Source organism: Corythoichthys intestinalis, chromosome 10, assembly GCF_030265065.1.
Source record: "Corythoichthys intestinalis isolate RoL2023-P3 chromosome 10, ASM3026506v1, whole genome shotgun sequence".
Taxonomy (NCBI): domain Eukaryota; kingdom Metazoa; phylum Chordata; class Actinopteri; order Syngnathiformes; family Syngnathidae; genus Corythoichthys; species Corythoichthys intestinalis.
The window spans coordinates 11,891,250-11,906,840 of record NC_080404.1 but is presented as its reverse complement, the minus strand read 5'-3'; the positions used below and the strand labels follow the sequence as shown (position 1 = coordinate 11,906,840).

The window sequence follows — 15,591 nt, the reverse complement described above, 5'->3', positions numbered from 1 at the left end:
AATACACTGAGGGTATGACGTTTGCAGGGCAATATAGTTAGGGATCACTGACAGAATGACAGAAGATGAATGGAAATACAGCAACATCTAGTGGAAAAATACTATTCAAAATAACTGATAGTATAGTAAAACTCAATAAACTACAGTTTTTATGTAGTGTACATTGTAATGTTGTTGTAAAGTTGTTCACATCCATAATCCTCTATTTTGGACATTATTGAGTTATCCCTCGAATAAACAAAAATAAACAAATCAACTTACTGCCTACCAGTCCTCAAAGAGAACCATTTTTGATTATCATTCATAAATAATTTCATTTCAACTTAAAATAAAATAAAAAGTGATAAATATTAAGCACTGGGCCTGATGTAACCAGTTTTACTTGACTGTACATATTTTTATTGTGTACTTTTGTTAGTATACGTATGGTAGAATCACTCACTTTTTGTCCCTTGGGACCAACTGGTCCTGGGTCACCTGTTGGACCCTGGGAAGGAAAAGACATGAGGTTTATGATTTTCACTTGCTAGTACAATCAATGAGATTAAATTGCTTAATTGATTAATCCCGTGCATGTGTGACATTGTTTGTCAACATTTGAACTAAAACAATCTTTGAAAATTATCATGCAACTCCGTTGATCAATAGCCAGTTTACTTCGGTCTGTTGTAACTAGTTGTGTTTGGCCATCGTTTTTTTTTTTTTTTCTTGTATAATACTGTACATAGTACATTAAATAGGACACAACTCTATTTTCTAAGATCATGTCCGTTAATATGATGGACCGGTATCCAGCAAGGAGGAAACCTCACTTCAGTCACTTACATGGTGTCAATCCCTGACCCTTCCCTCCTGTTTCCTCCCTGCCAAAAACTGTTTATATCATTGCTTTTACACGTAGAATCAGCGGGTTGTACTGATCAAAGTCAAGCCTCTCAGGCATGAAATGAGACTGACAGCTGGAGAGCGATAGCTGATGGATGAGCCTTGATGCGTATTGACCGGGTGAATTGTCAGCGAGCCTCGTTAGTTGTGACACTTTCAGGCCAGTAAATGAGAATGTCTTAAAAAAGTTAGAAGGGAGTAAGGGTGACAAAAGGAATGGGAAGTGTGTGAAGGGCTGCAAAAACACAATCATTTGTTGCAGTTAAGTAATGTGTTAGCGGGGCTATTCATAGGGAATTATATTCAAAAGATGATCGCATACAAAAATTACTCAAGTCAAAAAGTTCAAAGTTTAAAAAGCAAAATCGGAGTTCAACAAAGGTGGAACTTAAAACCCAATGATCTCAGCTGCCAAGAGTTTGCCTTAATTCTAAAAGTGTGAATCTTTTTACGTTCCCGCATACAATGGCTGTTTATCAAAAGTGTTCTTCTTGTCATGAAACCCGATAGCCAAATTCAAAATTGACAGGCTGAGCACTTAACTGTGGTAATGTGACACCCACGGGGGGGAATCCTGCAGCTAATTTCTTCATGAAGTTATTAGTCTACGTGATAGGAATGAAAGAGTATAGGGGTTCAAGGCTCAATTTGATAATGAGCACGTAAACAACTCGAGGTTCAGTCAATTACAGCAGAGAATTGGATTAATCGGAATTTGCCAACCTTTCTCTAATGAGCAACACTGCTCTCATTATGGTAGTGGGAACGCCTGGAAATATGAACGCGATGCATTTTTTACTGGTATTCTTTAACAGTCGTTAAAAGACTGTGATTCCCAATAATGGCTTTGTGAGTGGAAAACAATTAACCCCAAAGATTTTACATACCCAATCTAGCCATAAAGAAATAGGAGAATTGTACAATCAGTTTTTAAAGCAAGAATATGCACAAAGTATTTTATCCCTTCATCAGCTTAATAAAAAGCTGAGAAAAGTATCTCTTTTTGATATGGAATCACCTCTAGGGTTGGACCCCATTTGAAATTGAACAATTCCGATTCCATCACAGGAGTGCATTCTCACAAAGATGTTTATTTTTCAGAAGCTCACAGAGAGTCCGTCATTTCACATCTAGTTCTTTATGCATGTGCTAACACCGCTGAGTCTGTCGTTTCGCATCTAGTTCTATATACTACATGTGGTATCTACCGTAGCCCGACGTAATGATGCCTTAATGGTGACTTATTCTCGTACTATTCCATCCATCCATCCATCCATCCATCCATCCATCCATCCATCCATCCATCCATCCATCCATCCATCCATCCATCCATCCATCCATCCATCCATCCATCCATCCATCCATCCATCCACTGCCCTAATTTGGGGTCGGCTCGCGGGGACAGCAGAAGACAGACGCAATTTATTGTTTTACTTACCTGGTTCTGACAGCCCTGCGTGTCAATACGCGGCACTGTGCTATGCACTTGGCACCCGGTACTTGTATTTCATGAAGCCGGAGGTGTTTAATCATATTGATCGGGCAGCCACCTTTGCATGGTATAGTTGTGTTGCAAATATTGCACTGAGCTGACTGGTCTTTTTTTTTTTTCGTAAAGCTGCCGCCACACAGTGTCCATGGTTGTAATCAAGTTGCAATGTACAAACACAAGCTTCTTGTGGCCTATTTTTCGTGGTTTTCGGCAGCAATTTTTTTTTCTCCTCAGCGGTCAGGGCAACAAAAGATGGAATCGAAATTTATAAATTGGAACGGTTCCGGGAGCATCGGAGTGTTCGAACCGGATCCCATCGTTGCTTGATGCCCAACCTTAATCACCTACAATTTTTTGGGGGGTGATTTATTTGTCCCCAATATTTTCTTTCTGACCAGTGTCAGGCAATTTTGACATAACCAGAGAAAAATTACTTTGCCATAGAACTCATCATTATGCCATGAAGTTTATTGTAGTTCTTTTGCTTAAAGGGTATGTAGCGGCAAAGGGGGTGTGAGACATCAATAGAACCGTTATGTGCCAAGATAACAAATATTGATAAAGTTAACAAAAAAATCAATCACATTAATGAGCAATTATCGAAAATAGATCGAAAATGACGAATATTCCCGAAAGTGTTCCGGAAACAGCCGAATGGGGCGGGGACGTCACGACAAGTGATTGACAGTCGAGGCGGAGCCAGGTGCCATTGTTTTTTAACGACGAGAGAGTAGCGTTGGGGTTTGTTTGACGTAAACATCACAAAAATGGTTCAAAACTGCTGTGCTATGTGGTGTACAAATAGTTATTTATCGGAATATAGTATCCATGAGTTCCCGAACGCGAAAAAAAAAGCTGGACTACGCAGACAATGGGTAAAGTTCGTCCATGCAAAGAGGGCTAATTTTCTAGACACAGCCTCCGGCACGCTTTTCTGTGGTGCGCATTTTCCACCTGAAAGCTCCTCGAACTATGGACAAGTGAAATCGGATTTTGCTAAAAGATTGCTGCTCAAAGAAGATGCGGTGCCGACCATACACGCGCAGCCACCTAAATGTCCCGAGATATCAAGAAAGAGGACGATGACTGGTAAAGGAGGCTAAGGCTAAGCAAAGGAGGGGAGCAGCCAAGCTCGAAATGGCCAGAGTGAGTACTCTTTTATAATAAAAAAATGTCACGCATTGGATACAGGACTGGACACATGTATAAATGATCGTTTGTAAAATATATAGAACAAATCCTCTGATCCCATTCATATTTGTGTCTGTTGGCAGAGCGAAAAGCTATGATAGGCGCAATAAATAATAATTATTCTATGCATTCCTTTATTTTGCAGTCACGGTGTATCAGCTTCACAAAAAGAAATGCAAAACAAATCATTGGTGTTTCCCACACGATCTGCTACCGATGTTTCATCAGTGTCATTGCTCCCATCAATGACCGTTTCATTACGCTGCATTGGCGTTCGTTTGGGCTCAAATTGGTAACCTAAAACACCGATTAAAACTTTGTAACTCTCCTCGTCACCATTAGATGAACATTCGTTACGTCCTTCTACGTCGGAGTCGTCGCTGAAACTAGAAACGAAATTGTCTGCCATCATCGCCGCCATTCAGTATTAAAGCACTGAGCCTTTTTGTTGTTGAAGAAACACCCCTCACTGTCAATGCTGAATTCTCTTTTATTGACAACGAGGGGTGTTTCTTCATGAGGGAACCTGGAATATGTGCAGGACGAACACAATGCATCAGCATAAACAGCTCAAAACACCCCTAATTCTTCCCTCACTAGAAGGAATTATATTGATGCAGACAGGCACTCTCTTCACTTGTCGTGACGTCACTCACACAATCTGCCAGATCTCGGGCACCGGTCGTTTTAGCTTGACAATCAAGCCAAATTTCTCTCATTTTCTTGTGTGTAATTACACGAAGTGGCATGATATGAATACAAAAGGCATGCGTTTATGGATAAATGATGGAATATTAACATTTTCCCAGGGCATGACATACCCTTTAAAAGAATCACTGAAAGCACTTTTTCTTGCTTGAGTCCTATGAGGCAATGCAGTTTTACTTGGGTCATGCTTGGTGTATAAGATCGAAATATCACCAAACATTGAATGAACTTTCAATATTGTGTTTTAATTGGCGATATTATCTGTTATTTCGTCATCATTTGGCCTGTTTCCTTTTTCGAGTTCATGTTATCGTGTCACATCTTCACATGTGCAGAGAAAACATAAGTTACAGAAATTCGCTTACAAATTCACACTTTGGTATATTTTGCTTTGTAACCACCTCTACAGTAGCAGCAGAAGTGCGAAAGCCATTTGCATTCGTGTTGGGGACAATTGGAGTTTGTGTCATGGCTGCAGTTGTGTTCAAAATTATTCATCCCCCACAGTAGTGTTTTTGCAAGTTTGATATTATTTATTATTATTATTATTATTTATTTTTCATCTTGTTTATAATCACATTAAATAATGACATGTCAATTAGACAAATACAACTGACATAACAAAAATATTTTGGGAATATTCCAATGTATGGCCTTTCTGTGATTACTTCATTGACAAAATTATTCAACCCCTTAGGTATGTATAACTTTAGTACTTAGTACAACATCCTTTGCAACAATAACATCCTTAAGACGTGAATCATAGCTTGACACAAGTGTCTTGCAGAGATCCACAGGTATCTTTGTCCATTCCTCATGGGCAAAGGCCTCCAGTTCATTACATTTTTGGGCTTGCATTCATAATACCTTGCACATGCTGAAGATTCCCTGTACCTGAAGAAGCAAAACATCCCCAGAGCATGACTGACCCCCCATCGTGCTTCACAGTAGATAGGGTGTTCCTTTCTTTATAGGCATCATTCTTTCTCCTCCACACGTACCGTTGATCCATTGGCCCAAAAAGTTCCAGTTAGGTCTCATAAATCCAGAGAAGAGTATACCCAAATCTTTGTGGTTTATCCACATGTCTTTTGGCATTCTTCTTGTGCTTTGAAGTCAGCAGGGGGGTGCGCCGAGGAGTTCTTGCATGGAAGCCATCATTTTGCAGTGTGCGTCTTATTATCTAAGATGAAACCTGAATACCTTTCTATGACATGTCCTGTCGTAGATCCTCAGCTGTCACCCGGGGACTTTTCTCCACCTTTTGCTTCAGGTATCGCACAGTAGTTGCAGACAGTAGCCTCTTTAACCACGCCCAGCGTTTCCACTGTGCCTTTAGCTTTAAACTTGCACACTATGCATCCAATTGTGTGTGTTGAAATTTTTAGTCATTTTGATCTCTTTTTATATCGATATCCTTGCTTATGAAGTGAAATGACCTCATCTCTGAACTTTTCTTGACCATTCCTTGGGCTTCACATGTTGTAAAGATGTCATTAACTGCCAGGAAGAGCCGTGTGTCACAGTCCTTTTAAATCTACTTAATTGCTGCTTATTCGGGTTCCGTTCACATCTACAGATGTTTTCATCAGCTGTTTGACAACACCTGATGGAAAATTTCATTCTTAAGAGTGGTGGACTTGTGTAATTTTATCAAGGACGTAATCACACAAAGGACATTAATTGGAATATTCCCAAAAATATTTTTGTTATTTCAGTTCTATATGTCTATTTGACATATCATTATTTGATGTGATTATAAACAAGATAAAAATTGAATGTCAAACTTGCAAAACCATTTATCCACTGTGGGGGTTGAATAATTTTGAACACAACTGTATTTGCATTCGCACTGTGGCTATTTGCATTAATGCTTTTTTCTTTTTGCAAAGTGTTTGGATTTTGCATTTCACCTGACACTTCTTGGCCACCGTAGTTACGTCCTGCTTGCCCTGTTATTTCTCTGCCTTGAGTAAGTTTTGGTACCTTTTGTTTGATTTTCTTGACTTTTGTTTGTACTTTGTTTTCAGTCACCATTATTAAAGCATTTTTGAGTTCACCGACACCCTACCTTGCCTCCCTGTAGTTCCCTGCAATTGGGTCCAACAAGCATGCCCACCCCACTTTGTGACAGTTGGCAACCCTAGCCAGAACACAGCTGTTACCATTAGCATAATTATTATGGTCTCAATAAAGCTTTGCATGTACTACGTGTATAGACTTTTTCACACAGTCAAATGACGATTGGCAATTCTTATTATAAAACATCATAATACAAATTTTGTTTGCACATTAATGAAGTGGCTTGGCTTTTCTAGCTCTTGGTATTTTGCTTTTTCACTTGTAATAGATCTCTCGATATCGACAAGTGGGCTAATGAAGTGTCCTTTAACAGATTTGTCTTGTAGTGTATTTCTCACAGAAAATCACTGCTCGTATAGAAATGAACTGTTTTAAGATATTTCTTTAAACCGAGATTATTAGAAACCCAGCAAAAATATTCACTTTGCAATTTACTTTATGCAAATGCTTCAATGGGTGTTAAATTTTAACCATGTGTGCCTTGCGGATAGAATGTGCATTCATTCAAAGCTTCTGCATTGTATTTTATGAATCAATTCAACATTGCTGGCTCGCAACAATGCAGAACTAAATATCTTTAAAAAATGGTAAGGTAGATTCTATATATTCGTATTAATTATCTTGCTATTTTGTCACTAATAACTATGTCCTTTGGAAACATCCATCCATCCATGTTCTCTACCACTTATCCTCACAAGTGTTTTGGGCAAACTGGAGAGTATCCCACTTCACTTTGCAAGAGGTAGAATACACCCTGGACTGATGGGGTGCAGAAAATAAACACCCATTCACATGCAAACATTCACAAAGATTTTAACTTTCACAGAATCCAAGAAGAACATTTGTGAATGTGGAATGTTGCAATACTAGGGCATAATCTACGCAAATTTTGGAGGAACGCACAGCATAAACATAATGAACAATTGCTGGAGAGGGTTTTGAACCCTACACTGTAAAATATGATAAGTTGACTTTACTTAAAAAAAAAAAAAAAAAAACTTACTTACACTGCCTTAGAAAATGTAAGTTGTTCCTTACATTAATTAGATGCAATTTACTTAATTATTTCAAGTTCTAAGGATGCAATCCACAGATTATTAAACTGTACCCACAGTTTAGCAATCTGTACCCACAGTTTACTAATCTGTACCCACAGATTACTAAACTGTACCCACAGTTTACTAATCTGTACCCACAGATTACTAAAATGAGGTTTTAAAAGGTAAGTATTGCACATTTTCTTTGGTAGCCGTCTACATTTTCAGGTGTCATCAATCAATATGGCATGTTGTGTGTTAGTAGCCGCTAATGCGGCTACTAAAAACAGCTAACTGACAGATGAACACTACTTGAATTAAGCACACAGGGACACGACAGCAGCACAGAAAATGTGCAAACACAACATGCCATATTGATTGATGACACCTGAAAGACGCCTACCAAAGAAAACGTGCAATAGTTACCTTTTAAAACCCCTTTGTTAGCCGAGGGCAAATGGTGCAGATGGTTGCTCGGTCGGTCCCTCGGCGTTTGGACTCAGAGTCCCCGCTAAACATTGTTTACTACTGTTTACGGGTCATTGCTAAACTGTGGGTACAGATTAGTAAACTGTGGGCACAGTTTAGTAAACTGTGGGCACAGATTAGTAAACTGTGGGCACAGTTTAGTAATCTGTGGGTACAGATTACTAAACTGTGGGTACAGATTAGTAAATTGTGGGTACAGTTTAGTAATCTGTGGGTACAGTTTAGTAAACTGTGGGTACAGATTAGTAATCTGTGGGTACAGATTGCTAAATTGTGGGTACAGTTTACTAATATGTGGGTACATTTTACTAATCTGTGGGTACAGTTTAGTAATCTGTGGGTACAGATTAGTAAACTGTACCCACAGATTAGTAAACTGTGAGTACAGATTAGCTATGATTTTTTATTTTTTCTATCCTGGCACTTGGGGGGGCTCCGTAGTAAACAGTAATGACCCTACCCCCAAATAAACGGAGAACACTCAATGGATTAAGTCAGGGGAATCAAACTAGTTTGAAATGCTCAACAATGCATTTAAGACACATGGACCATTGGCTCTAGACACGCTGCTGAATGTTTTGTTAATGCTTGGTGTAAAATGAACAATCAGTATTATAACCTTATATAGTATAACCAGAGCTCTCTTACAGTAGCGAGCGACATGGAGAAGAATGACAGACACTGGGTTTTGTTTTTAACACTTGCTGTTCTTAGCGGCGCTGCCAGGGATTTTGGGCCCAAAGATATCACTTTGGGCCCCACCACCAGTGCCAGGGGACACACACATTTAGAGTATCCAACTGCGTAATTTCCTGCATTCTGGTAAATTTTTACACACTAATTTGTACATTTTCTGCATTAATTTAAGATGAAAATATATTTAAGTAAACATACAGCGCATAGAGCAATAATGAATAGACTGATATCATCTATAAGAAATGTACTGAACTGAAGGCCATCTTTTACCATCTAAAAATCAAATATAAAAATATATAATATAAATATAAAAAAATATTCTCAAAGCAAATACCATAATGAATGACTTAGAATAAATGTTTTGTTTGAACTATACTACAGTATACATTACAGTATACAGCATACAATTGTTTTAGTATGAAGAGATTGCTAAGGATTTGTCTGCTGTACTGATTAAGTGTAAGCTAAAAGTGGAGAAAACACTAGCTAGCAAACAATTACAATATTTCATTATGGAGTAGGCTTAGCCTCATCTGGAAATTTGCGATCTCCACTATAGGCTACAGCTCCGAAGCGAGGTCCCTTGTTAAAAAACTAAATTCAATTGATGACAAACTAAATTCAATGAATTCTTGACAAAGTGGATTCAATCCGATTTTAAAAAAGAAAATTTCAACACCAACTTTCAACATCTGTAGGATACCAAAAAATGCCGTCATTATTTGGAATTCATGTTTTTGAATAGGTGCATGTCGCTCATTGAGGCCGGGAAAATCCCGTGTTTCTTATGGAGTGAGCTGGGACCTCGCATCGGAGCTAAGATAACAGGTTAATTTTCAGCACTACACTGACACAAGACACCAAGCTTCCTTGGTGAAGTACTTTGTCACATCCTGTTGGCCTTTTCTACCCATCTCCTGTTTTGCTTTCTTTTCTTTCCTCTTTTGAAAACCCGATTTTTGTTTTGAAAACATTTCTGCAGTACTGCACTGCGCGCACTTCGAGTCATTGAGTGGTGTACGTGCTATGGATGGGCGGATCGATACCAAAATATCGATATTTCGATCCAGCGCGTTAAGTTTTAGGTATCGATCCCCAAGCAAAAGTATCGATATTTAGAATTAATATATTATATTTTCTTTGTCTATTTTTTGGGTATATTTTTGTGCACACTTTTTGTACCACTTTTCCTTTTCGCGTTCTACACGCACATAAGCAGTGCACTGGCGTCTGCTCCCGCACCCATCCCGCCCCCATTTACGTCCCTATCCTGTGTCGATCAGCATGCTTTTCCTCCGCCCCTCTCACGAGGCACTAACACAGTCAGTCACAAGTTTAACAAACATTTGGAAGCTAGTACTAGCCTGGTAGCATGGCTGCGGCATCGACGACGGATCGTAAAAGAAGTCTGGTTTGGAAATATTTTATTTTAATAAATAGCAATGAGGCTATGTGCACAGTTTGTGCCTAATACCACAAACCTCACGAAACACTTAAGAAATGTGCATCCCGAAGCACACGACGAAATAAATGAAAAACGTGCCGCTCAAGCCGAGGAGGACCCGAGAAAAGACAAGAGCACGCCACCAAAGCAAAAGCAAAGTACTTTAGACTTTAGCATTAAATATGCTCTCTGGGTTTTTACTTTTTGCCAAAAACAAAACAAGTAAATGAAACCCTTCATTTTATTCCTTTTAAAATGATAATGATTAATATTTAAATTTGCAAACAATTACCTAATGTTCTAATTTTCTTTGTAGGCCCCCATCAGAGCATGGGCACTTAGAATCAGTCTCACTTTTCACCCCTATACGGCGCCCCTGGATGTTCTTACACCGCACAACCCCCCCAAAAAACACACATTATTGAACGGAACACACATGACATAACAGCAATCGTTAATCTCAGTTGTGGTTGCCACTACTACGCATCGTCTATTGCGGGGGAACAGATAAACAGTCGCTAAAATATTTTAGTCTTTACAAACTATCTCGTTGCCTTTACAAGGCAATATAAGAAAATAGAGGGCATTTATGAAAGAGTAAAAATATTTACTAACCAAATTGACGTGAAGTAAACAAAGAAAGTGAAGGTGCTGAAGAGAGCTCTGCTTGACAGCGCGGTTCACAGTGGACGTATGCGTGAAGCGTGAAAAACATAGAGGCAGATCTGAGCATGTCTGAAAGAACGCCCAACAAACACTAGGTACAAAAAATTCCATTTCCATTTTTGCATCAAGTTTGGCATTGTTTCCAGCCCCAAATTATTAGTTGCTTTTTAAAAATTAGTGTTAACAACAGGTCGATAAAAATTAAGTTTGGGTCACTTATCATATTTATTTGAGTTGTATATTAGCATTTACAGTGTAACCTTAACTGTGAGGCTGCTGTGCCAACCACCTTCCCACTTCTCCAGCCAAGAAACAAACATGTACTAAACTGATCATTGCCATGTCATGAAAACATTTTTTCTTTGCTGTGTGCAACTCCAGATCAACAATTGTTACACTAAAAGCTTCCCAAACCGTCCCCCAAGTCAATCTTAGAGTTTAGCCTCTTGGACTACACCACTTAAACAGAAAATGTGTCAAAATTAAAGCCCCCAACTTGCTGCCTTGACATCCTTCCTTCAAAATGTTTCAAATTGCTTTTCATTGCATAGCCCCAGACATACTGCAGATTATAAATACAGTACTTCTCTCCAAGCAGAAGACTTCCCACAGACTTTGAAAACTGCAGTAATAAAACCTCTTCAAAAGAAAAAAAAAAAAAACTAATCTGAATGCCACAACCATTAGTAATTACAGGCCATTATAAAATCCGCCATTCCTGGGGAAAATTATCGAGAGGGTTGTTTTTTAAAAGATCTAGGCTTTTCTGATGCAAAACAGTCTTTTTAACTCATTTCGGTCTGGATTTTGGCCACACCACAGCACCGAGGCCGTGCTTATCAAAGTCCTCAATGATATTCGCCGGAATAATGACGCAGGCAAATAATTTGTTCTGCTACTATTGTATGTCAGTGTCACATTCGAAAAGATAGATCACAACACACTACTCATCAGATTGGAACAGTGGGTAGGGCTCACTGACGCTGTTTTTCAGTGGTTCACATCTTATTTACATGATTGGGATTTCTTTCTGTCAATCGGAAACAGTCGGAATGAACTAAATTCAAATGTGAGGTTCCTTAAGGGTCCATTCTCGGACCACTTTTAATTAAGATCTAGATGGCAGAAAAAAGACTGAAAAAGCAGTTTCTGATCTTGCACTCCTCTTTAAAAGAAACTGCTGCATTTTAAGCCAAAACAACTGTTGTGTTTGATAGAATAATATGTCTATATGCTGCCATAGCAAATTCATGGCACATGAAGCCCCCGAACTATTTTTAATTTGTGCGTTTTACCCTGAAAACCACCGTTTACAGACGTCGCGCAACCGCTTTTGTTTCAACCCAGCCATAAAACAAAGGTAATTAATGATATTTATTATTCAAATTGTCTGTCGTTTTTAGCTTAGAATCATTAATTGATGTCTCATATTTCGTTAAAAAACAACAACAACAAAAAAAACACTTTCAAAAAGTCATTCAGTCGCATATTTTAAACTTTTAAACAAATTAGGTCACAAAGAAAAAAAATGGCGTCTGTAAAAAAGTCAAGGATATCTACCTCATAACTATCACTTAGTTGTATTTTGTTTTTGTTACTGTCGCATTTTCTCCGAGATGTTAGATGATAAATAATCAATCCCAACAAGGAAAAATAGGAAAAAAAAACGTTTAAAAGGGTAAATATATGAACAAGAAAATCTCAGCCGCTCCTTGATGTCTGCGATTTCTGCATCGCGACCCTTGTTATATTACCATGTTTCACCCATAAAATCCCCAAAAAATCCAGCTGTGGCCATTCACAACTGTGTCGTGACACTCAGTGATACGTGCTACATGGAGTTTTTGATCGAAACAAGGTAAGTACACGATAGCACGTACACGTGCTCTCACCTCCAGATAGGGTGTTATTATTATTATTTTTTTTTTAAATGCCCTCCTGTTCAAAATTTTTCTTCCCCTAGAAAATTGAGATTTTAAGCTTTCCAATGATGACACACATGCATATCAGACAATTTTGAAAGTTGGCTAAATTGGGGGTCACCTGAGTGTTTTCCACCATATACTTCCTCTAGCTCAGATGACATCGTCAATCACACCTATGCAGATGACACAGCACTCTTCATTTCTGTGTCCCTGAGTAAATGCATTCATCAAATCAATGAATGGATATGCCAGAATTTTATCCAGCAAAATGTGGGGAAGACGGAGGTGATCAATTTTGGGCCAAAAAAGGAAAGATCAAAGATCAGCACGCACCTTCGCACAATTTCACTTACAGCTACAAATGAAGTCAGAAATCTTGGCCTGATTATCGACTTCCTAAAATTTGACAGCCATTTAAAGTTTGTCACTAAACCTGCCGACAACCAACTAAAAAAATATAGCCAGAGTTAAGAGACTTCTGTCTAAGTAAGACATAGAAAAAATTATGCATGTATTCATTTTCAGTAGATTGGACTATTGCAACAAAATATTTGCAGGTCTTAATAAAAATAATAAAACCCATCAGGAAGCTGCTGGCAGAGTCCTTACAAATACAAGGAAACTGGACCATATTACACCGGTTAATAAATCGTTATACTGGCTTCCTGTGAGTCAAAGGATAGACTATAAAATACTACCACTTGTCTACAAAATACTTACTGCTTGATTTGTTTGACCTCTATGAAGCATCTAGACCCCTAAGGTCGTCTGTAACCGGTCTGCTGTATGTTCCAAGAATAAAAAACAAACAGGGTGTGGCAGCATTTAGTTACGATGCTCCTCACCTCTGGAACAAGATGCCTGAAGGTCTGAAGTAGGGCTGTTAAGTGCACATGCGCAATAGTCCTATCGCAGGATGTGAGACTTTTATTTATTTATTTTTTTTAACACATAAACTTTTGGTTTGCTTCATAAAAGTAGCAAGTGTACAGAGACATGGCTTCCTGTATCCCTTTTACAGTATATACTTTACATGAATCTTGATCATTAACAGATAAACCCCCTTAGCCTGGATTAAACAGTATTTATTATATAAATACAAACATTTTGCAGCTCTGTAATTTTCTGTACTTTCAGTTCTTAAAAACATGAATAAAAAATAATTGGGGCAGCACGGTGGCTTAGCATTCCGCCTTCCTGTGTGGAGTTTGCATGTTCTCCCCATGCCTGCGTGAGTTTTCTCTGGGAACTCCGGTTTCCTCCCACATCCCAAAAACATGCATGGTAGGCTGATTGGACGCTCTAATTTGTCGTATGAGGTATGAGTGTGTGCGTGAATGGTTGTATGTCTCCTTGTGCCCTGCGATTGGTTGGCAACCAGTTCAGGGTGTACCCTGCCTACTGCCCGTAGTTAGCTGGGATAGGCTCCAGCACCTCCGCGACCCTCGTGAGGAAAAAGCGGCATGGAAAATGAATGAATGAATAAAAAATAATACAATTAAAGTAAATTGAAGCACCTTTAATTTATAATGCAACAATAAAAATATACAGAAACCATAGACTTCATTACCTATTAACGTGACACTCACAGGGGGGCCAAGCTTCATTGAGTATAGTCAGGCGAAGACGGCACACGCTCATGTCTAAGCTGGATTCAAGCTTGGATTTTTGAAGAACTACGAAAGCCGTACGGCATACAAACAGTAAGGATTGTCTCAGGAGTGATTTGTTCGAGGATTCATAGTAAATATTATATTTTTTGTACCATGCATGCATTTTGAAATGTTGTGAAAAAAAATCAATGGGAGAATGGGAATCACTACGGCATTGGTGTCATTCTTCGACATATATACGTGAAATAGATGTGTCACTGCCCGATTTTTTGCTCTTTTAACAAAGAATCGAGACAGTTTTACGTCCATATCTACAAAAAATTCAATTATAGAAGCTTTTATTCGCAGGAATTTTCTTCTTTGCTTACACATGGAGGCGGCAAATTTTCCTAACTGCCTAGCCTCATAGTTGGCAATATTTACGCGAAATAAATGCAACCTACACGTTTTATTTGCTATTAACCTAGAATCGAGACTGACTACGTCCATATCTATAAAGAATTCAGGGATTTAAGCATTTATTCACAAGAATTTTCGCCAGAAAGCTCTTTTTACGTCAGACGGCCGCTAGCCTCATTCGCTAACAGAGCAGCATTGTACTTCAACATATATACGTAAGATAAATGCTAACTGCACAGTTTGTTTGCTTTTAACCAAGAATCAAGACTGTTTTACGTCCATATCTATGAAAAATTCGGGGATTTAAGCATTTATTCACAAGAATTTTCTCCAGAAAGCTCTTTTTACGTCAGGCGGCTGCTAGCCGCATTCGCTAACAGAATAGCATTGTACTTCGGCATATAAACGTAAAATAAACAATAACTGCACGGTTTCTTTGCTTTTACCCAAATATCAAAACTTTTTTACGTCCATATCTATGAAGAATTCGGGGATTTAAGCATTTAGTCACAAGAATTTTCACCAGAAAAGCTCTGTTTATGTCAGGCGGCCGCAAGCCTCATTCGCTAACAGTATATAGTGTATAATGATAATAAAGGGCTATTCTATTCTATAATAACTTGTGATTGTATATAGAATTTATTAATAATCTATTTACATATTATTTATAATTGATTCTGCATGTTTTCCTCAAGTATTAAGTTTCTGATGTTAAATTGAGTGATTTATTAGCTCTTGAAAACTCGCAATAAAAACAAAAAAGTTGCTATTTTGGACAAGAACTTATATGATATGTTAAATATTGCTATTGATCCTAAAATACAGGTGATTATCTCTGCATTTGTTTATTTTTGTGCATTTAGTGTAAAATCTGAGACTTTTATAGCCGTTTTAAGTTGTGTTATGCTAATATAAAAAAATAATTAATCGGGATTTTATTAGGAAAAAACTTTGAATTTTTTGA

The 15,591-nt window shown here is 38.2% G+C and overlaps 1 protein-coding gene across 1 annotated transcript in view; it reads right to left on the bottom strand.

The window, feature by feature from the left end:
• Positions 1-15,591, bottom strand: part of LOC130923322 (collagen alpha-1(XIX) chain-like) — a 343,167-nt gene that overhangs the window by 245,935 nt on the left and 81,641 nt on the right. The window contains exon 12 of the mRNA XM_057848955.1: positions 443-487. Coding sequence (XP_057704938.1) covers positions 443-487 — 45 coding nt within the window. The remainder of the gene's footprint in view (positions 1-442; positions 488-15,591) is intronic.